Below are 27771 nucleotides of genomic sequence, written 5' to 3'. Positions count from 1 at the left end.
TAAATACCTTGAAGTGTGTGACGAATCTGGAGCAAAGGGGCTAAATGGGACCAGCAGGGGTTCCAGCTGTGCAAATCATCTTTGTAAACTAAAACTGCCTTTCGAGTCTTTGTTCAGGGGTTCCTGTTCATACAGTAGATTAGAAGATTATGTTGATTGTAACCAGCCAATTCGGTGTTGGAGCGGCCCAAACCCAGCACAGAGCACAGTTGAGGCCCACTCCTCAGCAGTTTTGACCCTGAATCTCCTGCTTGGCCCTTTCCAGATGTCCCAGCCGGCTTCTGAAGTAGTGTGAAATCGCCTCATGCCACAGACGAAATGGGATAGATAAAAAAACTTGCAGATGCTCCTGCTGTCCCCATAAAACTGGATAATCTCTGCATGAAACTTCCAGAATATCATCCTAGAAAGGATTTCATAAAGTAATCAGGATTCTTTACCTTTTTGGATCTTTTGTAAGAAGGTCAAGAAAAAGAAAATGAGAACAGATTCGGTACATTTGAAAACATAGATTGCAATTAAACACTGGTCTTTTTTTTTAAAACTTCATTTCTGTAACTAATTCTGGTAAATGTGCATTTTCCCCAGCGCCTGAATCCCACAATTAACACTTTTTCAAAAAATATGTTGAGCATTATTGATTTGGAAAGTTTGTGTGTAATCCTTAACCCACAGTCACAGCTGAGTCATGTGACCACCGGGGAGCATTCCATTTCAAAGAGAACAAAGGAAAAGAAAGACCATAGACGTTTGTATCAATCTTATAATTTATTTAAATAAGCCTTCATATATAGATTCCTTGTATGTCTCGTTTTACAGTAGATAGTTCACATATTTCCTTTACTCATTTATGCGGTCGAGGCCTACGTGTATGTACAGTGAAACCGTGTGAAACATATATAAAAATAATCTTGAGCGACGCTCGACAGTAAGTGTGACAACTGCCCCTTTTCTCCTCCCAAACATGTCTTGGAAATAATGCACGCAGATCATTTCATGGCGGTTCTTCAGCTTGTGTAGAAGTGGGGAGGGGGGGCAAAACACTGGTGACCTGGGGGAATTTCCTGATAATGATACACAATCCCTTTTTAGATTCTGTGTTTTAGCACATCAGGAGGGATTAAACCCTCTTTGTAATGGTTTCACTTTTCTTGGGGGGGTCATCCTCCCCTCGGTCTGATTTGGTTGCCCCCCTCCCAGGGCCAACCATCAAGAGGCCAGCTGGAATGCACCCTCAATCCACTAATCCATACTTTGGCAGAAAAGAAATGACAAGGCTGTGCCTTATCAGGGTATTTAGGGTTTCCTCTCACTGTCCAAGGCACTTTTTCTTCCCTCCAACATATTTTCCACCTTCAAATCTGTCGGAAGAACTTGAGTTTCCACCTCAATCTGAAAAGAAGAAGAAGAAATTCAGACAGACTCTTCCCAGAAGACAAGAACAACTGATAAATCAGTGAAGAGCTTATCCGCTGACTGCTGCTTTTGCAGAAATGCCTGTGTGAGGGAACATTTATCTGCGGGTCCTGAAGGGGAACTATTAGTTTTCTCACTGCTGCTAAACGCTTGTCAGCCCACCGTTTGAGGGAGTCACTACCAGCAAAGACAACACTTTGATCATTTTACTGCCCCCCTTGATAGGCAGCCAGAATGAGAAGCGGTGGAACCAGAAGTTTACAAAACTGGCGGTAACTAGCATTTTGCTCTGATAATATTTAATTCAGTTTGCTATGAATTAACCTCCAATACAAAAAAGTTGATCTGTAGTTTCCCACTAAGATGAAATTCATTTAAAAATTCGTATTTGATGAAAAGCGACCTGCGATGTCACCGGGTAACATTAACTGTCTGTTGGGTTCCTGTTCAAAAAACAAGTGCCAGGAATCCTCTCAACCTAGACCAAGCAGGAATGGAAGCGGTACCTGGAGTGGGCTATCCCTCAGTGCACTGCGGGCTGACGGCCAGCCGTTTGAGGAGCCGTGCACATCTTTTGAAGTCTGGAGGGAAGATGATGAGACGTTTGAACGGGCACATGAATACCTTTCTGTTGACACTGAAGCGCAGAATTAATGTAAATGTGGCTTACACATTGGTATCGTGCAGTCCCTGTTGTGATGGTAGACTTTGTACACGTGCTTTCTGCACTTGGGTCCGAAGTAAAGCGGACCTAAAAGAGAACGGAGAAGCTCTTCAGAGACACTTGTGGTTTCACGTCATCCTGCGCCAACATCGTGGCTGCTGGGCAAACTGGCTGTAATGCACTTGTCTCTTTTATTTTTTAAATTCACCACCTTCCTCCACAGATGATTGCGATGAGGTCTTACCTGTTAGATATTGTATAAACTTATCTTTCTTTCGGAGATCTGCGGGCAGCAGGCCTGTGAGGGGATGAGGTGGAGAACGGGATTAGATACTCGGCAAGCAAATCTGTAGAAGCCTTTTTTCCAGTAAAAAATAAAAATTACAGGCCAATTCGCGAAGTAGGTTAAGCAATTAGGTGCAGTGGTGCGAAAAATGACTCTAAAAGCTCTCCATGGGGTGGTCACGCCCATGCCAAAGCTGTCACTTACCAACCGCCTTGACCCTTCTGGCTGTTTTCAAGTTGCGTAAATCCTTCGATCCCGTCGGGGAGGTCCACACCCTCGACGCGAGCGGGGCTTCCGTTTTCGCGCTCAGGTGACTCCGGCTGTCCTCCAAGTGTTTCACGATCAGCACCAGCCTCAAGTCCAACGGTGCATCCATGCCGGCGGAAGCTGCAGCAGCGTCCGTGACGGCCACGGTCGCGCTCTCGCTGCAGTGGCTGGTCAGCGCGCACGTCAGTAGCAACAATCCCACACCGAAGTGCTTGCGCACTCCGTCCATAGCTCCCGTAGTGTCGTAATAATAATAATAATAGAAAAAGAATAATGATAAGGTCCTTCTTCAGCAACTTGGAACAAAGTTGTCTCCTGTAAAAATGGAGGATAAAAGTTATGTTTTATTGAGAGTGATTCAGATTCCCGCAAGAGAGATATCCAAACTGCAGACATCTTTAGCAAACTGATATAGACCCGGTTTGTGGGGGGAAAAAGTTATAAATGTGATGTGAGTCAGAACTTTTGGAACACTGAAAAGTTTTTGGGCTACAAGTAGGCGCAACATGTGCTTTACAGGTTCGATGCTTAAATTTCTGGAAGCAGTTGTTTAAAACGGTTCACAGATCACACTCAATCGGTTTGAAAATAAAATGATGAACTAAGCTGAGTAATATGATGAGAAAAACGTTTACCTTCAGCCCTGTAAAGGATTCACCAACTCTCCCGGCTGTGTTCCCGCGTCCACCGTGCGTAAAAGCAAATTCAATTAAAATAATAAATCAAACTTTAGACTCCCCCGCTGAGAAATGTCCACTGCTTTTCAGTCCTAGCCAGTCTCACGGGTGGTCACTCTCTGACTGCAGCTCAGCAGAATGACCCGTCTCGGAGGGTCCTCTGTTGCGGTCCTCTTGTGCGTCCGGACTGAGATCGGTCGCCCTGAAGTGGCGCTCGCTTTTTATTCAGTCTGTCCCTGTCTGTGATGACCGAGGTGATGACTTAAGACACATTATTAGCAGTCCGGAAGGTCCACTTGTGCTGACTGACCATCACATGAATTTTTCTGGAGCGCCCCTCCTTCCTCTAATTCCATATATTTGTCTTTTACGCAGTAACCCGAAGCCTTTATCTCATTAATACATTCCACGAAATGCCCAGTCATGTTAAGAGCGAAGACATTGACACCAATCAAAACTCTTCCGTATCCTCCTCATTCTTCTTCACTCAAAGCAACCTTCCACTTTATATCCATCCGAACCGGACAAAAAGTACGCACCGCCCGAGTCGTCGCTACGCACAGGTCCAAACTTATCACACTTTCAGACTACAGCCCACGGGCTTTATAAAGATTGGTTTGTGACCTGCTCTGATTGGTACGGAATCCTTTACTCCTACACCTCCCCCAGCCCATTCAAAGCTCATTGAGTGAAAGTTAAGCCATATAGACAGAATGGAGAAATGTGTTGGGCCAATAAAATCGTACACAGGTCGAAGAGTACAAGCTGATGTTTTATTACGTTTCTCCAAAAACAAACTTTGGTGAACTCAATAACTCTCACATTGGGCGTCTGTGTCCGAAAAAGGGTGTTTCCGTGGTGACCGTGCGTAAAAAATGGTGCTGAAAGGACAGCGCGCATTTATCACGACACTTTTCGATTTTGCTGGCACCTGCAGATGTATCAGAAATCTCTTGAATCTCTTTCTGGTTTCCTTTACGAGTTCTTGAAAATTCATTTATCAGATTTTGAAAACGAAACCAGTCGGGCCCCACTTTCCTAATGGTGAGATATTATCAAGCCATCTGTGGTGTTTTAAGATGTCTCTTTTTTATGTGGCTCCACGGACGTTGCGTAAGTTGCCTTGAGGTCACCAGCGGACTCTGGCCTGGCTGTTGTCAAGTAAGCATGAGTGGTCAGCGCATGTGACGGGTCATTTCAGGAGCAGGCTGGCGCAGCGGCCTGAGAATATCCCAGGAAATCCTTGTTCTCAGCTATATTCAGAGAGTTCCTCATAGGGTGGCGTACAGCCTAAACTAACCAACAGGTTTGCCAAATTGCCCTGCACCATTTGAGCTATACTATCGAGTGCATTTGTGTTTAATATCAGGAAAGTTTCCATCTCAAAATGCATATTTAATGTGGTCAGCTATTCCTCAACATTTGCCCTGCAACATCAGGGAGAACACAATGTTTAATCTGGTTGGACTTGGGGTTTTTTCCCAAGTAGCTGAATATCTTGTCTCAGCCTGTAGCCACACATCAATTTTGGCAAGTGAATCATGTTCATATGATTTTAAGGAACTCACACGTGGTCTCAGCAAACTGATTTGCCTTTTCTTGAAATTGGGCAACGATGAGAGCTGATCACGTTTTAATTGTCACTTCCTCGCGGTGTCATTCAAGGGCATTGACTGAAAGTTACGACAAGTGTTGAAATATGATTTTCTTTTTACCCTGTTACTAAGTCAATCTATGTCTCCCCCTTGAATTAAACATAAATCCACAATAGTAATAAATCATTTGAATGTGAGTGTCCTCGTTTTTGCTTTCCTCCCCCTCTACCCCCCCCCCCCCCATATTGGTTTCTTCTTGTTCAAAAAAGGGTTTTTCCTCCTACCATTGCCTTAGTTTTAAGGGTTTCTACTGTGAACATTGTTCATTATCTCAAATTCACATCCCATAATTCATTCTCCTGATGATCCAGAAGAAACTATTGCAATACCAGTGGTTTAGAGTATGTGTAACTAATTAGTCCAAATATGACTTCCTTTCCTGTCACATGTGAAAATTCTCCAAATTTATATCTCCTCCGTGTGAGAAGGTGCCCTTTATCTGATGAACTTTACTTTACCTGACCTGGGTGTCAGGTACAACCCAACGGACCAAAATGAAACTTAGCACCTGAATCCTCTCATATTATTTGTTTATTTTAGCAAAACCTTTTAAAGTTAGTCCCTACTGCGCCTTCCTTTAACTTGCAAATGTACGTATGAAATGTTGATATTTTAATTAGATCTAACGCTTGAAGGTGAAGGAAGTCCTAAAGACCTTTTAGACAAGAGTTCTTTGAACATTCAGCATCATCCTCAGCTAAAATAATCCCACAGCAGTGACCATAGAGCTGCGCTCCTGTAGTTTGTTTTACGTTTTAACGTTACAGTACAAAAAATATAGTTATGTGACATTGAAGCAATTTATCAAAGGTTGAGCAAGTTCTGCAGGAACAAAACAAATCGCACATAAGCAGCGAGAGGGAGAGGGAAACGTTGAAACCACATGATTTGAATACCCGAGGAGTCTGGGTAAGTGTGGTGATTTATTCAGGATCAGCGTGAGTGGTGAAGGGAGAAGAATGAATAAGAACCAACAAACCAGATGGATCAAAGATGTGAATGATTGGCTTAAATGTAACCTTGTGTGAAAATATAGCCCGGCATTGCTTCACGTGAATTCAATCGAGAATTCATTTTTGCTTCATTCATAGCAGCATCTGCCAGCTATTTAATGCCCTCAGCATCGCTGCTATAAGAGAGAGACTTTTTTTTAGAACATGCTTGGAAGAATAATAGGTATAACGTCAGGAGATACCACCTCCCTGGAGGAGCAAAGTAGAAGGGGTAGAACAAGAGGAGAGCCTTCTGGGTGTGTCTGCGCAAATATTGCACATATTCACGATGTGTGAGGGAAAAAGAGGAATGTGAGGATTATTCATTTCACTGCAAATTGGAATGCCAGCAGAGGATCAGGAATGGCTTGGGGCTGATTTGTTCTTGGATAAGACGCTGAACCACAGACGCTTGTTTTATTCCTGCAGGTGTTTCAGGAATAAAAGGTTCAGATGTAAAAAAAAAGAAAAAAAAAAAAAGTGGAGCAGATTTGAGCTGTTTCCCAATATTGTAAAAGAAAAACAGATTCTTATGTTTAGGATTTGATCCGTTTCATTAACAGAATTGATTCTTGAACAGTAATTTGCTTTTTCATTTGTTGATGCAAATTCTTGTTTGAAGTTTCCTTATATGGATTAAAACCAGAACGATGAGTGAAACATCAGCATTTTCGCCATCAGCAGTGTCCCCATAACCAGCAAACATAAAGATAAAAATCGTCGATCATGGTGTCTTCCAGCTTTGATCCTTCCAGTACATCTAAAGCCTTCCACTGTAATCCCAACTCATAAATCCTATCATGATTGACTGCCAATAACAAGAAGACATCAAACCACTTTCAGATGTTTCATACGGGCTGATGTTCCATTTGTAAATCATTTCAAGAACACAGATGAAGCTGCTGAAATCTCAGGCCAAGCAGTCAGACGTGTTTGATTTTCTGGGTTTCGGCTTGTAAAACAGATTTTAACAAAGGATGGTAGCGTCACAGCAGGGCACAGGATATCCCCATAGTGCATCCGGTATCAGCTCAGCTGTTGGTTGTAGCTATCGCTACAGGACAGTAGCTGTTGTTGGCTGGCGACTGTTATCTACGTGAGCCTTGGAGCTCTAAGACCTTCAGAAGCCTGTATGAAGTCATGGATGGCAGTGGCACTGAACCTGAAAGAGATAGAGACGTTACTTTGGGAATCAGATTTGAATGTGCTAAAAAGAGGACTCCTCGGGGACGGTGGGTGTAAAAGTGACACAGAGAAACACAACGCACATTTTATGGAAGCATATTTAAGTATCTTGTAGAATAAAATTCTGGACATCTTTTGAATTCCACCAGGAAACAGTTTAATGTCCCCAAAAATAGAACATGTCTGGTGAAAAGGCAGCTGTCCTGTCACCACACTCGGCGAGGTCACGTGCCTCTACGTCTTCATGTTGAACCGTTATCCCGACCTTGCCCTCACTTTTGTCTGTGATGTTAATAAGAGTCCCTCCAGAAAGGCCTTGATGTATAACAGATGCCATAAAAAGAAGAAACCAACTGTGTACATATGTGTTAGATTATGAAAGATGAACTGCGATGACCTCAGTGGTGTTAAAATATCAGTTCATAGCTCTGCTCAGGAGACACAGTGCGTGCTGCCATGTCTTCACCCCTGAGACTGCTCTACTGGAGTGAGCCATCTATATAACAAGCACAGTGCAAGAGAAAACTCCAAAAGAGACACTGCAAACTGGAAGCAAACCCAGCCGGGACATGTGGGCCTCTAGATAACATTGGAAACACCACGCTGTCATTGTGTGGCCTCACAGTCACTCCATATTGAGTACTAAAATACTTATTGTACTAACAAATTGGGGAGATTTTGGCAAAGTGGAGCCTCATTGCTGGGCTCCATAACTTCAAAGATCTTTTTCGGGGTTAAGAAGTTGTTCTAAAGCTGTTTCTACCTATGGAGGAGTCCTACCCTTTAAAAACATGTTGTGCTGAGGCGAGAGCAGATTTCATTTGAACAAATGTGTGGTTTTTTTTAACTAATTTGAGAATCATTCAGACTGGGGACATGATCCAGAGGTGGTTATATCTGTCATAATTTTGATTAATGTGAAGACCGATTACACAGAAACTGGCTGAAACCGGTTTTTTGTTTCTTTTTAGCTTATTTTTTAAGAATGTTTGAGGCACACTGTCAATAACGTTGGCTGTTATTGGTTTCGTGCCTGGTACCACCTTGCCAGCACATGGTTTCATTTATTCTCGTCAGGACCTGTTACGTGACGAAGAGCGATTACTGTTACACATATTGTGTTTGATAATCAAAAGTGGGCCGGATGTTTTTATGTTTGATGTCATGCCTGGGTTGCTAATCAACTAAGACTGTTTGCTGTGTCGTCCCTCAAACTGCCGCCTACTGGCAGGCTGTTGTCGAAGCTTCTGGTAACGTTAAAAAAACGTATACTTTTCATTATTTCAACTCCTGGAAAAGAATAAGTATTGAATAAGAGTGTCTGTGAGTCTTCAGCACAGCTTAGCTGTAAAAGAAAAGGAAGACAGAAAAAACCTGTAACAGCTGTTGAAATAGACCGAAGACTTGATGTCTGCGGGCAGGAGAACCATGACAACGCTTTAAATTCAATACGACAGCTTCTAGTGCTTCGGCTATTTTTGGCTTTGTGTTGTTCATACTTTTATGTAACCCACAGTGACACATTTATGTATTTTTTTTTATTACGGTAGTAAAGTAGTTCAATTGTAATTTTCCCCAAACTGCGAAAATCTCAAACCTTAAAGCTTTATCACATTATGATTTTGAACATCTCATATGGAGGTGAACAGCTGGCTCTGGGCCACTTTCAGCTGGGTTCTTTCCTTATACAGCTGTTATTAAATGAATAAATAGCCATGGAGCGCAGAAAATGAATTGATAAGTAGGCAAAATATTAAATTCATCAGTTTAAAATGACTAAGCTTGGCTGTAGCTAGTACTTTGGTCCGATCCCAGTCAGGGCTTTTTTTTGCTTCAGGGCCAACGAGCAGGACCTCACTTTGGTCCTCCATTCAGCTCCAGGAAGTTATTGCTCATCCATTTGTTGTTTTTGAGCCAACAGTTGGTGAGGGAGTCGATTGCCGCGTCTTGGTTTGGTTCAACGGAGACTGGCGGCCGCGCCCTCGTGCTGTCTGATGACGTCACCTGGTGGCAGCATGAGTAAGGAGAAAAAAATGGACAGAGGCGGTGCCCCTGCGTGACCCCTGTAGCCCACATGATCTCCTCAATCTTCTCCCTTTGACGGATCTTCCTGAACGACGCCTGAGAGGATGATTGGTAAACGCCAAAACCTGATTTGAAACAATGTCAGAACACCAGAATGTTGCAGCTGTGGATCAGACGAGGAGTCCTCGCCAACTTTACAGGGAACTGCGAGTCTGGTTTTCCTCCATTTTCTCTTGAACTATAAGTGACTGGGAAGCTTCCCTCTGTCCTCCTTCTGACCCCTGACGGAGCAGCAGCATTCAGCGCAGATGCCAAATATCAGCGAAAGCATCAACCCTGCCCTGCTGTAGGTTAACAGGTCATAAAGGTTCCTGTTTTATCATTACGCCAGTAAAACATCATCTTGACACCTACAGGGATCGCTGGTTTTGGCCTTTTTGAACAGGACTTCATTAAAATCCACTAGCGTAACCTTTGTGATATGAGGACGCTTTATTGAACGGCTTTGTCGCTGTTTCAGGTTACAGAACCCAGGAACATGGACGCCTCCTCCTCCTCATCACCTATCCGCCGCAGACATCCAGCTTTCTTCACCTGTCGTGGCTGGAGACCATGCAGACGAGGGTCGAATGCTGCGTCAGAGAAACAGGTCGGTTACCCGCTAATGTCAGACGCCGTCGCGCTCCGGTTGACTTCACCTCAAAGTAGCCGTTGTCAGATCGAGGCAGAATCATGCTCTTCATCCCCGCTTCAAGAGCCCCCTCCCCAACCACACCCCGCCCTCCCCGCTTCTAATCCAGCTGCATTAGGCGACTTGGGAACGCATGCGGGTCTCGGCTCGAGCCAGCGATTGTGCGATAACTGGAAATGCATAGGTTCCGAAAGAGGCAGTTTAATCTATTCAATCTGTTTGAATTACATTTCTTTTACAAGCAAAAAAAATGTTTTTGATTGAATAGAACAAAATCAGTATTTCTGTACCCCAAAATTGTTGTCTCCCAAGAGTTATCCGGTGACCGGACTTTGGTTAGCAACACTTGTGCAATCTATTTGGTTTCCAGTGTTGTTCTTACTTAGTCAAACAAGAAAAACATCTGTTTGGAAAGGCCCTTCGGTTCAAGCCCTGGGTTTCATTTAGAGCACCTAATTTCTGCAGCTCATAAAATTCATGGGATGGAGACAACTAAACTTTGGAATCCCATAGCTGCAGTTAGATTAGGGGCATAGGTCATCGTTTCTCCTTAAATTTGCTATGGAAACTATTGTTTTTTTAAACAATTTCTCAGTTTACGCTTGCACATGAGTCCTGAAATGGCTCTTTTATTTGACCACAGAAGTCAGTTTGCTAAAATATTAATTGGAAACCTGTTCTTACACACAGCCTGAAAGGCTTTAGAAGCTCTGGCTTTGACAATAAATGTTAAAATGGTAATACTGAAATAAATAAATATTGAAATAAAGACTGAACGACTGCACAAAAAGAAACCTGCACAAAAAAATTCTGTGGTTCCATTCCACTTAAATGCCCACTCAGCCATGTCTAGAACAGAGTGCATCTATTGTTATTGTCTGTCCGTCCGTCTGCCTGCCTGCCTGCCTGTCTGCCTGTCTGGCTGTCTGTCCTCTTCCTGTTGAAGACCTGCTAATGAGAAAGACCTGCTTATGAGAAAACAGGAAGTCGTCCAAACTTGACTTTGTTTAGTGGAAGAGGGACGTTTGTATATCATTATGCAATCACAAAGCCTGCTCCTAAAATTTTGCATATTTGTATGAGTGTTTAATGCAAATATTGAATCTAGTGCTTTAATAATAACAATAATAATATAGTTCTGAACAAATAAAGTGGAAGAATGATACTGTAACTTTGTTCTTTTGAGGAAAAGCATCATTTTACATTAGTCTTGTCAAACAGCAGCAGAGGCAGATTTATGAATAAAGGTATAACTCGATTTTGGTTTTTTACTATAAATCCAACAGGCTCCCCCACTTGTATTCATCTCCCATTTCCTCTGAATCTTGTTACGCAAAGAAGTTGAGTCATCATCCAACTGCTGCAACTGCTGCTTAGCTTAATGAGGCGCTGAGATTCAGAGCGTGCTGCTCCGTGTTAAGTTACAGGACAGACGATGAGGATGTGATTGAACAGAAAGAGATGGAGGAGCGTGAAGGAGATGTCTTCACATCAGGAGCATTAGCTTTCTGCCTGCACCTTCAATTAAGATGTAATGTTCTCCTCAGATGGAGGACGGACCTGTCCCCTCTCGACTCCAGTCCTCGTCCTGTAAATTACAAAGCCCAGCAGACATTTATTGTCCCTAAGTGTCATTTTTGCCTGATCCAAGAGGAGGTTTTTGCTGGCTCCTTCCTGTCTGGTTGTTTTTGGCAAAAGCTGAAGATTTTTATCTCATTTTGCCTTTTAGATTAAAGATCCGGATGGTTTGTAATCCAGTGCAAACACACTAATTTATAGTCTGGAATGAGACACATGAGTCACTTCTTATATTGCAATTCTTTCACAGTCTCACTGCCAACATCCATATTTGTGCACTTGTAGTTTAAAGACCTGAAACCGCCACTGCGACCCAAATCATTCGCAGGCGAGAGTCTGAAATCATTTACGCGTTGGCATTGCGCACTGACGTGCCTGATGTAGCACCATGCTGAAGGACGTCTGCATCTCATCAGCGTTCTGTGCCAACGGAACCTGTTCCGGGGCTAAACACATCAACAGTTATGCGACGAATCGCCATCTCTGTGACGCGTCGGTATTCGCGTACAAAAATCAGCGCTGACCTTTTTCTACCTTTTCCATCGGGATGACAAGAGCATTTATGGAGCGGCAAAATAAAAGCGCACAAGAGATGGTGACAATAAACGGATGGTGGAAAGTGGCCACGCAAGAGGCCTGTCTGGATAAACTAAACTAACTACAAACAGCTAGTTTGTTCGGCTGTGGAGCAGTTTTACGATGATGGTGGCGAGCTCAGTTATAAAATGTCACAGTGAAAGTGTAAAAGTCAGGCCCTAACTCAGACTCTCTTCTTGCCTCTCTTTTAAAGGCCTAGGTGCTCCTGGTGGACCTTTTTTTCTTAGATTTGTTTGATTTGACTGGACTGCCATTGTTCAAAAAAACATATTTTATGGTAGTGATTTTATGAGTAATCCACTGGGCCCCTGTTTTTACCTCCTCCTGCTGAGGCAACAACTTTTGGCCAATAGGCGTTTCTTTTAATCATCTTCAGCCTGCGTCTGCATGCACAACTACTCCCTGTAGACGGTGGTTTTTCTATTGTTTTCAGGTGTTACCGAGCTTTGCGAGAGCCAGCAGATGTGACTGTGATCCTGCGTTCATACCGCAATCCAGCCGCTCTGGAGCCTCTGCATGAGATGTAAAGGCTCGAGGAGTGAGAGCTCTGCAAAGACAGACTCCCGAGGGAGAAATAATGGTTACACTAAAGTGCTAGCGGTGCTACAGGTCCATGGAAAAATGACTGTTTAACCATGTGATTTAGTTGTATTATCGCTATAAACTGAGAAGAAATTAAAACGAGTGAAATGGCCATTTGCGTAAAACCTTTAGATGGAAGGTCATAAATTCCTTGAGAAGCACTGCCTGACAGCCGCAGCGTGTTCTGGCGAAAAAGCCTCGCTATCAGTATCCGGAAAACGCACTCAGACACAGATCGTTTCCTGTCGGAGCCTGTTCCTCAGAAGTATCTAAGTGCTTATAGCATCACTTATGACTGCCAGTGACCACCACATGGCTTGGTTTTTATTTTAAAAATTCAACAGTCACAGTTAGTTAAGTTAATTCTCCTTTACAATTGCAGCTGGACACCAAAAGTGTGTCAAACAGATGATAATAAGTTTAATCAAGGTAAAATTCTCATTTTAAATAAAACCATCTATTTAATTCTATCCCTTTGGCCAACACACAGGGACATATACTCCTTAAATACTTTAAAAGGAAAAACAAATAAAGAAATTGAAGTGAGCAGAATCTTGAGAGACCATAAACAAACATGTGGAAGAAGAGCAGGAAAAATGCCCGAGATAAAGGCCAAAATAAGAAGCACGGAGAGGATCGAGTCCAGAAGATTAAAGGTTCGTGCATCGGACTTTTGTTTGATTTCAGAGCCAGATTCCTTCTAGATATAAAGCAGTGCAAACAAGCAGATGAAGGCAGTCTGAAAATTAGCTCTCCCATTGGACAGGCTCCCATTCGCATGAGCACAGCTAATTACCTTAAAGTGAGAGTGTGAATAAGGAAACAGTTTAAGGTCACTATCTGCTGCAAATCGGGTGAAGTTAGCAGACTGAGAATTGGTTCCTCGGTACCAAAACCTTGAAAATCTGGATGTGATTTGGATGAAAGACTGACATTAAGTTTGGAGAGAAGCATCGCATTGAATTAGAGGAGGACAAGATAATGAAGTGATGTTGAGTGTGGACAGCACTGCTGGACCAAAAGCACCCACACGGAGGAGTTATTGAAATCTAAAAGGTTTCATGCCAAGAAGGCCATCAGGCACATGGTTGTAAATCAGAAAAATGTAAATGACTTGATGTTTTCTCCTGGAATCTTGACTACAACAGATCCTTCCCTCTCTGTCTTCTAATGACAATATACTCCCGAATACCTTGGATGGCTTTGCGCTTTCAACTATGCTCTGCGTGCTAAAATTACTACGTTTTTATCCATTTATCTTCAGCGTATCTTTTATCAATATTTGTCAATATCCAACTACAGCCGATGGGCTCGTATGAAAAATTCACTCTTTGTGCTGTTACTCCCTCAAATTCCTGCACGTAAGTGATCTTTGGCCCACTCCCTTCAAATGCCACTACAGAAAAGTGCGATCCCGACACAGATGTGCTGTCCTTTGTAGACGGCAGTCTTTTTGATCGATGATGGAGAAACCTCCCACTGTCTACACCAGTGGGCTTCCTTTAAATAACTCCCTGCTGGACATTTATGACCACTTACTCTGCTGGAGTGTGTATGCGTGTGTGTGTAATCGCATGGAACCCTTTGGAGAACCAGTGTGGACGTGGCCGTGGTGACAGCAACTTGAATCGTCTGGAGTGATCAGATTAGTCAAGAGATCATCGAAACAGAGAGTTTTTTGTCAGATAACAGCAGTTATGTTTGTGAGGAATCAGATTAACGCACCTGGATTTATCCACAACACTCCCATATCACGCCTGTGCAGGTGTTAATCTGATTGTGTTGCCACGTCCAAGAAGACAAGACGGGATGCTTTAAAAATAAGAGGAAATCCTTCGTTACTTTTTATGTACATTCTCAGAAATAAATCTGATAAATGGACCAAAACATGAAAACCATATTTCTGAAGTGCATCTAAACACATTAGATCTTGTAATACAATAGTCTGATAACTCCCACATTCTATGATCATGCAACTGGACTAACTGTCCAGTCCCCCTCGTGTCCACTTTTGTCTCTCCCCACCTGAAGATCCTGTGTCACCTGTACCCTCATGTGCATAAGCTGTGCACTCCTGTTCCTCCGTCTGATTGTCGCCTGCGTCATCTGGTGTTTATGTTAGTTACTCCATGTGCTTTGAGCATTTATTGTGCTGCATTTAGTTCTCTTGTTTAGTTCCAGTCTTCCAAGTGTTTGAAGTTCCAACTTCACGCTTTGGGGGACACTGAAATGTACCCTTTATGGTTACATTTGTGTGCTCTGCTCCTGAATGCCAGCAACTGTTGCAGGGAGAATGTGTGCAGCAAGCCAGACATGAACATAGTGTGTGTTTATTCAGAATATGCTAATGATTTAATCAGGAAGCTTCCTGCTTCCCTGTTATCTGACATAGAGACACAGAACTAGGATGCAGTAACGGCCTAATTCTGTGTCTAGTCTGTGCAATTAGAAGGCCACAGAGGACCAGTCCCTCTGTGGCAAATAGTCTGAAAACTGGAGAATGCCAGGAAGACCATGAAATGGAGCAAATAAACATCTGAGATCTGTGATATAACAGAGAACTCATAACAAAAGCAACAACACAGCAGCGCATTTCCAGCATTTCACAGGATGTTCTCCCAGCCGCAGTGAGATCCACACCACAACCTTTCCCAGTACCTGTCTGAGATCTTCCGATCTTCTGGCGTCTACAGGTCAGTATTCCCTCTATTATCAGTATTTACATTTATTACTTAGATGAATTTCTGTGATAGTTACTGGCATTATTGTTCCACAGAGTTAGTGTTTGAAAAAACTCTGGTTTCCTGAGTTATTATGTTGTTCCTGTGTATTTAAGCTTTGTAATATTTAGTAAGCTGATCTTTTTAAATAAATAAGTTGAGATGAGCTCAGACTGAATATTTGTGTCCCCAGTGCTTCCAGTACAAACAGGACATGGATGCACTTGAAAACAAACTGATATCAATGTTTTTCACAAAGATAAATATGTGACGCTGATGATTAAAGCTGTAATATCACTTATCAAACAGGGTTCTTTAGCCTGATCCGAGCGGTGGAGAGCCTGTCAGTGTCCAGTAACTGGACTGGGAGCTCTTCTTTGATTAGCTTAAGGGTTTTTAGATTTGGGGTTTTAAGTTGACCCCATTTTCCTGTGTCATTTTCACAACTTTACATGGCCACACTCCAGTTTTAAGATTTTAGCCCTGGCTGTCGTCACCTGTGTAATTTGCCAAAATGTGACGACAAACACTGAAACAAATGTCTTTTTGTTGTTCTTTTCCCCTGCATCACTGGCTTAGAGGCCCCTTCCCATGAAAATGTGAAAATGCCCCCCCCAAAATCCACAATCACGCCATCGCTTCTATGGCCTTCACTTACGACCTGTATATCAAAACAAGCGAAAGGTATTATTTCCTTCAGCAGGTTCTATCATCCATAATTGCCTTTAAAATGGACTTCATTCCGCTGCAGCTCAGGGATTCAAGGGATTTTCTTTAGAAAATTTGATCCCATGAAATGTGAATAATCCAGCCAGGACAGTAAATTACTGATGTCTGATCAAAATCAGCCTGAAAACATTCACATTCTCGAAACATCCTTTTTTTTCCTTAATCAATCATTTTTCAACACTCGTCTAATATCTCATCTATCAAATACAGCTGTTGGGCCCGCTGAGGATCCATGACTCCAATGTTTCCTGGATGTTGGATAAGTTCGGAAACCCCCTCACCCCTCACGCCTTTATCCCCTCTGAACGATGGCCAGCCATCCCATGACCACGGCCCTAACCCTAACCCTAACCCCTAACCCTTAACTTCTAACCCCTAACCCCTAACTCCTAACCCTAACTCTAGGCTGCTTGTGCCATGCTTTTGTCTACATTTTACCAGAAATTATGGAAAGCAATGGGCCTAAATAACTATATTGATTCATATTGCAAACCAGAATATTGTGTCTATAAATAAGTGAATCAATATATATGTTCCTTTGAGGGGCGTTCAAGGACCTCCGCAGGCATCCCTCTTTAGCACCTCATTGTTTAAGAGTGGGAAGAAAGTAAAGGGGCAAATTGTCAGGGGTTATTTCATGTTACACATTCCCCTTCCTTCTCCCAAAGACTTCTTGTTCTGGGTCCATTCTTCAAGTCTGGGCTGGCCCCCTCCCTGCTGGATAAATGAACTCTCTCTGTGCCCATTGATCAGAAGCCTGGGTGGGAGCAGACAACATGCAGGGAGGACACCCTCAGCTGCAGATGGCCTGTCTGGCATCTCTGCTCATCCGCCGCCTCCAAAGGTGGCGGTCGCACCACACGAGACCTGGCAATAAACACTGAGAGTGCTGGAAAGACGTATGGCCACATGAGAGAGATAACAGGAACTGCCAGTGATCATCCTGTCATCGAGATGCTTTTCTTTTTTAAAAGGCTTGAATTATTGTGAAGCCCTCGGAGGTCTCAGCTGACAGACATTATGTAAGTGAAAGAATGTGATCGGATTGAAATGTTTAGAACACTGACAGGGTTCCCCTCTGTGTGTGTTCCAAAGTTTCATTACATCGGACAGAAAAACTGTAAAAACTCAAATTTGCTTGAGGGCAACACACAAAAACACAGCTTCTACTTGATAATCACGATACGTGCCAGTTAAAAAGTTCAACAACAGGCCACTAGTATTGGCAGGGGTTGTGATTGGACTTGTAATTAAAACCAGGGCAGCAGGCGGACCGTTTTCAGGCTGTTTTACTTTTTTTTCCGCGTTGTCTAATGTCTGTTTCATACTGAGGTTTAAAAAAAAGTAAACATTTTCTTGTGAGACTACTTATCCAGAATTACAAAGTGAAAACAGAATTTTTGCTTGTACCATTGAACAATCCAACCTTAGGTTTCACTATTCAGACCTTTTGCCACCCTTCAACTGCAGCTCTGGGGGCCTTCCATCTGTCTTGGTTATTGTTGAGATGTTTTCTACACCTTGTTTAGAGTCCACTTGAATTCATTCGGACATGATTTGGAAAGACACACATCCTTTGCTCTAAGGTCGGACATATTTGAGTAAAAACCAAACATCAGAACTGCCTCCAGAAGTGCCTCTAGAGCTCAGAGACAGGATTAGAGCGCAGTGATCGCCATCATCATCCTAGAAAGGAAGTTTGAAACAATCAGGACTCCACCAAGTGATGGCCGTCCAAGAACACCATGATCACTCTGGCTGATTCTGTGAGCAGATGGGAGAAAGTTCCAGATGGACAACCTTTGCTGCAGCACTCCTATAATCTGAGTTTTCAGACAGGGAATCCACCCTCCTCTCCCTCTTTCTCCGACCCCACCTCCCCCCCACGGTGACGCAGTGGTGGCTGGGGGACAACTCTGTGAATGTCCTTGACTGGACCAGTTAGAATTCTGACCTGAACCCAAGCAAACACCTCTGGAGAGTTGTGAAAATAGGGGGCAGAAGATGGTTCAGGTTTTTTTGTTTTCCAGCTTCCTAACAACTAAAGGCTAACGTTAAATGTGTATGATGTGGCACACACCCTGGCACATAGCCTGGCTCCTTGTCTGCGATAAGAGCTCTGAGCTTGCTTTATACATTTAGATCAAGAGGATAAATTGTCCCTGCTCATCCTGAACTATTGCTAATTGCTGAGTCATCATATTCTGTCAGAGATTTCACAACATATTAGGGTGACATCATCCCTCATCCATTTAAGTTTAGTCAGAAAGTCACAGCCTCTGTTTCCACATAAATGCTTTTATGTTGTAAATTCTATTAGAGTGGCTAAAGCACACAATTGATATTTCACTCATAGCTGTGTAACCCCCAGGCAGAGGCTGATAAATGCAATAATATATTTGTGTAAGTGCAAGACTGTCTCTGGTCCTGAGTCATCACTGCGTATGTCCTGGGGAGAAAATGGGACCTGGTATTTTCTGCGTGGCCTTTAAGGTCCCAATATCCCCCACACTCCATCTTTGGAGGGTGGACACGCTCTCTGCTCGGAGGGGTTGTTTGTATAACCTGTGACTCGCTGTCATGTAATGGAAATTACCTTGGTCTTTGAGGAGTAAACGCCAGGAAGACAAAGTCTTCTCAGGTCTGATGGGAACCTCAGCAAACAGCACGAGGACCGGCCAGGAGGAAGACGGGGTTGGAGTATTTTCAGACCAGAGCTGCGAAAACGTCCAAAATTAGTTGACGGGTCCCCGTCTGATAAACATATGGAGGAAATTGGAGCTGATTATAAAAACCATGGAGGAAAACCATCACCTCCCAAGGCCTGAGGCACCGATGTTCACACATTCCCCAGACAGGGGGGTGTGAGTGTCCAGAGTGAGTAATAACTGTCTGATGTCTGTCTGATGGACGGCAAACTGGCCAAAGTGTAAGTCCGGCCAATTTGTGAGAGAGGCTGGCTCCAACTGGGTCTACCCCCCGGAAATAAAATAAACAGCATGACAGAGTGGAGGAGATGGATGAGGATTATGGGATGAAGTTAAAGGAGGCGTAACCTGTTTTTAAGTTCGCAAGATATGTTTTTGTTGTCTAATCTGAAGTTTCAAACAAAGAGGAGTTATTGGGGTTTGCTTTGTTCCAGTTGACCCATGAATCCCTCCTATAAACGGGCCAAAGCACGCGGTCGTTTGGGTTCTGACCTCAGGAGAAGTAGCAGGACGGAGAAAAACGAAACCAGTCAAAGACCTGAAGAGTTCAATTAGCTTTCTTTGCCTTTGACATCAGTCACAGGAAACGCACGCTCACACCCGGTGACGGTGTTGGGAAGGAGGAAGAAACTGGAGAACCAGCACCGGTAATGGGATGGATCCCAGTCTGAGGGATGATGTGGCTGCCCGAATCTTCCTTTTTTTTCATGGTTCAAAACGTACGTTGGATTTTCTTGATACTCGTTCTGATCAGCAGGGGGCGCCGGCTTTAATTAGGAAGACTAGATTAAGTGGACTCGGCTGTCAAAGTCACCTGTGTTACTTTTCAATACTTATGAAAGGAGCAGGTGACCAGCAGCTCCTGCCTGCTGCTGCTGCTGTGGCAGGGAGGGCACGTCGAGGAAAAAACACGCTGCGTTGATCCTATTATCTGTAAACAGCAGATCAACGTTTAAATAAAATAAAATAAAAGGCAGAAAATGTGAATGCTGGGACGGATAAAGGGCAGCAGCACGAAACAAGCAGCACAAACGACTGCTCTGCCGCCATATTTACGTCAAACATTTTGTGATATCTTTATGATCACATCAACGCGCTGTGATTTGATAGAAACAGCGGGTAATGTTATGATGTAGAGAAGGACGTCATGTGTTGCCAGTCTGAAAGTTTAACACAAGTGGGTTTTGTTCCAGAGTGTTTTAAATAGACTTAAGCCCCACTTTATTATTCATTGTTGCGTCACTGGGAAGCATATTTGTGGAATAGACGCATTTTTCAGTGAGGAAGTGGTGCAGTCGTACCAGTGATGTAACAATGATATATATATATACTTTTTATCAGCTTCTTCTGTAGTAGCTACTTAAGCTTTTTTTTCTTGCTCATTTTATGGTCGTCTGTTGTGAGAAAAGCGAGTCCAGGGGAATATATTTGGCTGTCTTTGTGAAAATTGAGTTAATGAATCACATCATTTTTGGGCCTCTGAAGGTTGACTAACGACTCTTAATGACCAAAAACCATCATCACAACAGCCTCAACTGCTGTCTGTCAACTAGTTGGGCCGAGCAAAACTTTAACAAGTTCCATGGGCCACAAAAATAAAAGGAATAAGCCACCCAGTAATTCAAACCATGCGATTTCTCCCGTGGCGCTGATTTGTTCATCTCTCTGGAGGTTAAACAGTTTCATTGCCCACGGCAGCACTTAAAATATGAATTCTGACAGATTTGAGGGTGCTATGTTGGCATGTGTTAGAGATGAAGATGAGGACTTATCAGTCTAGACAAATATTTCTTAGCAGCATAGGCAGAGAAGAAAAGACTGCGATCATACAAAGTCCATAATTTTAAGAAGAAAACCAGACGCATTCTGACCTCCAACTCTGTTGAACTCTTCATCCTTCTTCCTCAGTCAGATGTTATCCTTTTACACAATCAGCCACCCAGAAATGTTCTTTTCAAACCAGAGGGAGCCCGTGTGTACCTTGGCTCACTTCCTGAATATCCGTTATTTATAAGATGGTGCGGCGTGTGAAAGATGGAGAGAAGTATAGAAAAAATCCTAAACTTTCCCTGGAGGTTCTCTCCTTGGGAAGCTTTTCTGTTATTGAACATGAAAGTTTCCAGGCCTGTTCTTGTAACACCCCACGTGCTCCCAGCCACATCTCGTTCCATTTCTATGCTGACGATACACAGCTTTACGTAAACGGTGTCTGTTGGGCTTCTTTCTCTCTGTCTCCTCTGTGCATTTCTTCCAACACTCTACGGTGACCTCAAAGATCGTTTTCAAATTGCTCCTTTAGAGTTGAACAACAGTGGCCCAAAATCTCTGTCAAGTCCACAAATTCATCCGAATCTGAAAAGGTAACTCCCCTGAGGCCCTGCACATTTATGTCAATTTACAACCAACACAAAATTCATCTTGGATCTGAAGTAACATGATTCTGAAATGGAATCTGTCCAAAGATCACAGTGGATCCTAAAATCCTGCTCTGATTGAAACATGATTTCCCCCCCTTTCCCCGTCTCTGTGCATTTGGTGAGAGCGTATACATCTCTCCAACCTGAGAATTGGCCAGTCTTTCATTATTTTCAGACAGGTTCTTTGAAGGGGATATTTCCACATGCTCAGATGAAGGTGATATTTTACAAAGAACAGAAAACGCAGATGTTAAATGAGGGGGAAAAAATCTCGCTGTACACAAATATTTCCCGATTTTGCAAATAGATACGTGTTTGTAAGGCGCTCTCTCCTGCACGGACTGACGACCGCTGAGCAGAAGAAGTTCTGAGAAGAAGCACTAATGAGCTGTGACTCATGCGTTTCAGACAGAAAACACTAAATTGGGACAAGTGTCCGTGGAGACGTCGTCTCTAAGACGTACAGTCTGTCCAGACGTTCCAGCGTGTGCGAGTATGGGCATGAATGAGCTTATTTTGTTTAGCACTTTTGGCGATCCACGTGTCCATTTTCTATGCAAAAGCAGAGATGCAGCTTTCATGTCCCTGTCCTCCATCACCTCCACAGCTGTTGGATTTTGGCTTTGTCCTGCATTCTATCTTTCATAGTGGTCTAGATTTGGAAACAAATGCAAGGAGCTGGGATTTAAATGTCAACTTATGCCACCAAATCTCATATAAGCCTTCCAGCACCCCTGTTCACACTGCAAGGACATGCAAGCTTGGTTTATATGTAACTTCAGGGAAACCTGATAACTTTATTTTCTAATAGATCAAATCTTTGCTTGAAAATCAAAAGGATTAATATTTACCAGACGTCTGGAAATGTGTCACCGTGGAAAATAGGAAATCACTGGAAAATAAAAGAACATGCTAATAAGTGAAGTCCAACACCATAAAAGACAGAAAAGCAAGAAACTTGGAGGTGACTCTTGGTTCTTCACCGTGGAAAAATGAAAGACTTGCAAGAACACACACCTCCTGGCGGTAAAAGGCCGTTAGCCTCGGTTTGAAACAGATGGACAGAGCCAGAATGCTGCTGCTTATTTAAAAAGAAGGTTGTCGATGACACGCACGCTATTTGCCCCGTGCACCCCGTGACAGCAACAGGGATCCTCCCTAACAGCTAAGCTAACAGCTTGGATGTGATTCAACTTTGGCTTTTAGCTTAGCTTCAAGAGTTTGCCAAATATATATGCTCAACAAAATGATTAATGCAGCAATTTTGTTTTTGTTCCCATTTTTTATGAGCTGCACTCAAAAATTCCAAGACCTTTTCCATGTACAGATTTCTCTCAAATAGGGCAGCGTAAGGAACGCCTGCGCAATAATCACAAACGTCTTATCAGCGCCTTGGTACCTGTGAGGTGGGTGGGAAATCTCAGGAAAGGAGAAGTGCTCACAACACAGATTTAGACTTGTGAACAATATTTGTGGAAATGGGCCTTTTGTTGTAGATCTTTGATTTGAGGTCATGAAAAACAGGAGCAAAAACAATAGTATTGTGTTCTATTTTTTTCCAATGTATAAACTCTATTGTTGTGTTGCATTATTTTGTTTTTTTGTTATATATTTAGAATAGAATCACTGTGTTTTTTCCTTTAAGGTGCTAAACAAATTTACTCCAACCCCACTACACTGTTAGCGCCCTATAAAAAAAGTGCCGAGCTTGAACTTTTCACTCAGCGCAGGTCGTATTTATATGTGCAGAAAAACATGGTGTTGCTAAATGCACGACACCCCAGTGAAACACTGTGGGGATTCTGGTACGGGGGTTCAGGGGTTCCACATTTGTGGAAAAGTACCTAAAAACAATGCCAGAAAGAATGCAAGCCGCACGGCCAAAGGAGTGACATTTTTTTGTGAATAAGGCTTATTTACGTTTACCAATTTGTTATTTTCCCAATGAATACATTTTGTTTTTTACAGCTCTCTAAAATCTTAGTTTTCCAATAAATTAGAAAAAACCCCACAATAGTCTGCTTTGTGTTGTTAGCGACGTCTGCAGGTGGCCTCACTGAAACAGCGGTGGAAGCAGGAACGCAATAAAAGCTTTGGCTGAACCTGTCCAGTGATTTCATGCTCGACAAGAGGGATAAACGGAGGACTCGGCTTCCACCGCCGTCACCTTGCTTCGCACAATAAACGGCCCAATGCACAATCTGCTCCATAAAACACACATCAATCACAGAGCCTCCACCTCCACCTGAGCATCTCGATGTGGTATGTGTTTCTCCATCGTGTCGAACGACAACAGTTAAGCACATTTATTGTAGAGTGACAGCAAAGCTTTTTGCGAAGGTGAATTTTAATCTGACAGGATGCACTTTGGGGTGGAAACAACATCAGGAGTTCATCAGCGTCTCCCCAAACAAAATCACTGTTTTTTGGTTGACTGACTGAAACTCGGCTCAGATGTCATATTTCTTCTAGTCCTCTGCAACTCATTTGTCTCCTGGGCGGCGGACCATTTCGTGATACCTCATAAGCTGCGCCCCACATTTCAGACTGAATTTTATACGCGGACGTCCGCCGCTTCAACCCGTTTTAAGTGGTTCTTTAATCTACAGTTCACGGTATCTGCATGCCTTGAATTCTAATGTTGCATGAGAGACTAGATGAACTGTCAGGATGGACATTCGTCACTACTGACTTAAGAACCACAAACATGGACTCCTTCATGGGAAACCCGTCAGTTTGCTGCAACAATGCTGCGTCAATCACTGAGGGTCGGAGGAAGCAGCACTTCGCCGTCACATTACCCGTAACACCCTCTAACTGCGCATTCCTTCACTGCCTGACATCAGTGACCTATTGACCTCTGCCAGGCAGCAGCCCGTGAGCGTAAAAGTGAATTTTCTATCCACTCGAAAGACAAATGAGTTGAATGACAAATGAGGCTGTTGAAAAACGGCTTCATTTGGATAAGAATTGAAAGATTACACAGATGTGACTAGGGAACCACACGGTAAGGTCGCTGCGTCGGCGATAAGAAGGGTTCAGACTCCTCTATCACACAGAGCTTAAAGTGGACTCATCAAACAGCCGCACATCTTTCATGTGAACGACTGTAGCTCCCTGTTGGCCCTCAGACCGGTCACAAGACCACACTTTCTTCATTCTTACAGGGAGCTTTGAGATGTTTTTGACCAAGTTTGGGATAAAAAGATACCTGGAGGAAAATACTAGCACTTTAGCACAAATCTAATGCAGAGAATGAAAGACCACAACTTTCCTGATATTGATTAAAACTTCTCTTTTAGAAAAAACCCAGGATGTAGAATCTAACCAAAATAAACAGGACACCTTATGGTAGAACAGTTCTGGAAAAAAAGGCTGCTGGTTTACATAATAAACCCATTCCCGTTCCCAATATTCCCATTTAACCCGACGCAAAAAAGGCATTAAAATATAACATTCTTTCTCTGTGCATTTAACACACATTTAAACATCAAATACAAAACATAAATGTGTAGAAGTCCGTCTTTATACTTTGTCAAACATGTTAAAACCAGGGAGGACCGTCATGTGAAGGAATGGAAACTATCTTCTCCAAAAGTCAGGATTAGCAGAGATCGAGGTTGTTGACTCCAAACAAAAACCATTTTTGGACATCACAGGCCTCAGTCCTTCTTTCTCTTTTCTGCTCGTGATTTTTGTTGCAGCTGAAGAGTTTTTAACTCAGCCATCGTGGAAAAGGTCCTGTACACCCACACCATCTGGCAGAGGAAAACCGCAACCAGCACGTGAGAAACAATGTTAAAGTGTGCTTTTATATTCTGACTTGATGTGACACTGATGCTGAATAATGAAGCTTACCACAATGATGATTGTGTTTAGAAGAAGAGGGATAGAGTAGACCAAAGATATGAACATGCCTTTGGAATCAAAGTACTGGAAATTAGAGAAGGCCCTGCAAAAAAACCCACCAGACATAAATAACAATGATCCACCACACCTGTTTTTATAAAAAAAAAGAAAAAAAGAAATATGAGAGACAAATGATTTACCTCCAGTTCATGGCAGCCAACTCATTTAAATACTCAGCGCTGTACACCAGACCAACTGTGGGGAGAGGTCAAACATGGGAAAACATTTGAATTTAATACAAATCTAAGGCGGAAGTTGAGAACTACCACATACAACACCATCATACGCCATCAGCAAACTATACTGGACTGTTTTACTGTCACTTGAGATCATGTTTGTATATTTTTTATGATTGATTTTCATTTCTGGGCTAGGTCTATCATAAACAGAATGCTCTTGGCAGTGTCAAATGTATCCTGCAATAAAAGTGTGTCAAGGACTTGTTAAATAGTAGCGTAGGGTCATTTAAATGGCTAATTGTTTTATTACAACTTGGTGCTCTACCATGTCTCACTTTCACATATGTTATCCATTATATTAAGACTAATTAGCACATTGTTGAGGCTACTTGTATTGTCCACTTACGCAGGAGCAGGAAGTGACATATCTGGGCTCTGTAATACCGGCAAGTCAACACAGTCAGGAACAAACACACGATATGAAATATCATTAACCCGATCAGCCAAGGCTCCGACCACTGCACCTACATATTAATATAAAAAAAAGATCAGTCATTTAAAATGTTAACTAAAGACGAAACTGATCAAGCATCTATTGTAAATATAGAATCAAAACCAAGAGTTTGCAAATATAACAAGCTAGCTCCAAGAATCGGGAAACACTGGTCTCGATGTTACTTACAGACATCAGAAACGTCCATACGGATGTAATCCTTAGATTACTGAATCCATCAATGGGAATCGAAGTAACATTTTTGACTTTTTGGTCTGTCATCTTCACTAGACTCTGAACTCAGTACGGTAGTTTGTTTTTCTTTTTCTTCTTCACGTCGACTCTCCCTTCTTCTCCAGTTTATCGGCGCCAGGTAACCAGCTTACTGTTGCATTACTGCCCCCAGCGGCCAGGAGAGCGAATCACTACGTACCGTATAAGCTCGATTTGCAATAGTTTTTATAAAGACCAACACAATTCATAGTTTGTTTACAAGAAGTTTTGAACTCCAGCTTCTATCATAATTTACCACTCTACAGATTCAGCATTTTAAGATCTATCTATTTAGATTTACTGTCATTTCAGCAGTTTTAAATCACTGACATTCTTCATAGTAGCTTTTCTTGCACACTCAAACACCATAATTAAACTTGTTTTGCTAATAATACATATACAACACCATTATTTCCCCCAGAAACTGTTTCTGCAATTACAGAAATTATCATTGCAAGTTTGTTCATATGTACAATTTTATTTTTAAAAATATTTTCACAAACTTACAGAGGTGCCACAAAGGTTCCTTCAGAGGTGACACCAGTACAAAAGTTAAGAACTCTATTACAGTTCCACTTGGTCCAGTCTGACATAATGGCTCGGTCTAGTTTTCTTTTTGTCTCTTTCTCTCTCAGCTCCTGATTATCCTCTCCTGCTTAATTCTTGACTGTCTGTAACAAGCATGTGGTTCCAGTTACCATATTTCAGCCCACAGTAAAAACAAACAAAAAAACCCATAGAAAGTTACTTAAGTTTTTGGTTTTTATAACTAATACTACTTATTTACCTCCTGAACCTCTACGCAGACATGCACTTGAGGTTTAAAAAAAGACCCAACAAGTGCCATATACATTTTTTGCACACATGTAAAATAATTTAAATCAATAAAAGGAGAGTTCATTATATTCCTTTTGCTATCATTTATCAAATATTCTTTCAGAAACAAACATAAACATGATGAAAACTACATTAACATATAAAAGTAAAGACGGTTTAGTTGCAGAGGTTAATTAGAGGCGGTGCAGGTTTCAGATCTCAGCTGGTGTTTCTGCCAGGGTGAAAGTCGGGGGCAAAGTTTGCAGCCGCAGAGATGGGAGTCGAGTAGCCAAGAGCGAAGTTGTAGAGACCCAGCACCAGGCATTTCCAGGTGACACGGAGCGCCTTCCCAACATTCTGAAACAGACAACATTACAGCTCGTTAAACATTCAGATTCATTTATTAGAATGAATAATTCATTATTCATTCAATTTAAATACACTTAAACCCTGTGTTGTTATTCTGCTGTTGTGCCTTTTAAATGTGGAGTACCTCTGGGGTCAGTTCTTGGTCCACTCTCATTCCCATGTTTCAGCCATAATTCCTGTCCTTTTGTCTCCTTAAGTTGCCATGTTGATTTTTTTTTTTTTTTTTTTTACAATTATCACTATTATAGCAACAACATTATAATAGTAGAAGCAATAAAAGCAAAAGTGTGATCTAATTAAACTTACACATATACGCACCCATACAGGTTCAGGCTGCAGCTATAACTAAAAGTGTAAGCAAACCCTTCATGAATACTATTGTGTCCTCCTACATGTTGGAACAGGAAAGGACCGACTGGCTGAAGCGGATACAGGAAGCCAAATGTTTGTGTAAAAATAGATTTAAATTCCGCAGTGAGCCAAAAATGATTTTGATTTCTGAATTTGTTCTTAAACCTGAAAGAGTCAGTAAATAATTCAATA

The 27771-nt window shown here is 42.4% G+C and overlaps 2 protein-coding genes across 2 annotated transcripts; both read right to left on the bottom strand.

The window, feature by feature from the left end:
- Positions 1–749: 749 nt before the first annotated feature.
- On the bottom strand, positions 750–3880 carry LOC130516157 (ALK and LTK ligand 2-like). Its single transcript, XM_057017003.1, has 6 exons — positions 3269–3880; positions 2571–2948; positions 2325–2378; positions 2087–2167; positions 1923–1997; positions 750–1392 (listed from the first exon to the last, which is right to left on the bottom strand). The coding sequence occupies exons 2-5, from the start codon at positions 2860–2862 to the stop codon at positions 1933–1935; spliced, it is 492 nt and encodes a 163-aa protein (XP_056872983.1). The 5' UTR covers positions 2863–2948; positions 3269–3880; the 3' UTR covers positions 750–1392; positions 1923–1932.
- A 20817-nt stretch (positions 3881–24697) lies between these two features.
- tmem18 (transmembrane protein 18) lies at positions 24698–26135 on the bottom strand. Its single transcript, XM_057016858.1, has 5 exons — positions 25960–26135; positions 25684–25801; positions 25239–25293; positions 25048–25141; positions 24698–24947 (listed from the first exon to the last, which is right to left on the bottom strand). The coding sequence occupies exons 1-5, from the start codon at positions 26050–26052 to the stop codon at positions 24852–24854; spliced, it is 456 nt and encodes a 151-aa protein (XP_056872838.1). The 5' UTR covers positions 26053–26135; the 3' UTR covers positions 24698–24851.
- Positions 26136–27771: the final 1636 nt, after the last annotated feature.

This window comes from Takifugu flavidus, chromosome 19 (assembly GCF_003711565.1).
Source record: "Takifugu flavidus isolate HTHZ2018 chromosome 19, ASM371156v2, whole genome shotgun sequence".
Lineage (NCBI taxonomy): Eukaryota > Metazoa > Chordata > Actinopteri > Tetraodontiformes > Tetraodontidae > Takifugu > Takifugu flavidus.
The sequence above is the reverse complement of the archived record's forward strand: the minus strand, read 5'-3'. Positions and strand labels throughout refer to the sequence as shown.

Excerpts from the sequence above, each read along its gene's own strand:
- LOC130516157 (XM_057017003.1), bottom strand. The coding sequence starts at position 2,862 with ATGGACGGAGTGCGCAAGCACTTCGGTGTGGGATTGTTGCTACTGACG. Across the intron at positions 2,379-2,570 it reads CAGAAGGGTCAAGGCGGTTG|GCCTGCTGCCCGCAGATCTC; the intron begins GTAAGTGACAGC and ends ATCCCCTCACAG. Across the intron at positions 1,998-2,086 it reads GGACTGCACGATACCAATGT|ACTTCAAAAGATGTGCACGG; the intron begins GTAAGCCACATT and ends TCTTCCCTCCAG.
- tmem18 (XM_057016858.1), bottom strand. The coding sequence starts at position 26,052 with ATGACAGACCAAAAAGTCAAAAATGTTACTTCGATTCCCATTGATGGA. Across the intron at positions 25,142-25,238 it reads TTGGCTGCCATGAACTGGAG|GGCCTTCTCTAATTTCCAGT; the intron begins GTAAATCATTTG and ends GTTTTTTTGCAG. Across the intron at positions 24,948-25,047 it reads TAAACACAATCATCATTGTG|ATGGTGTGGGTGTACAGGAC; the intron begins GTAAGCTTCATT and ends TTCCTCTGCCAG.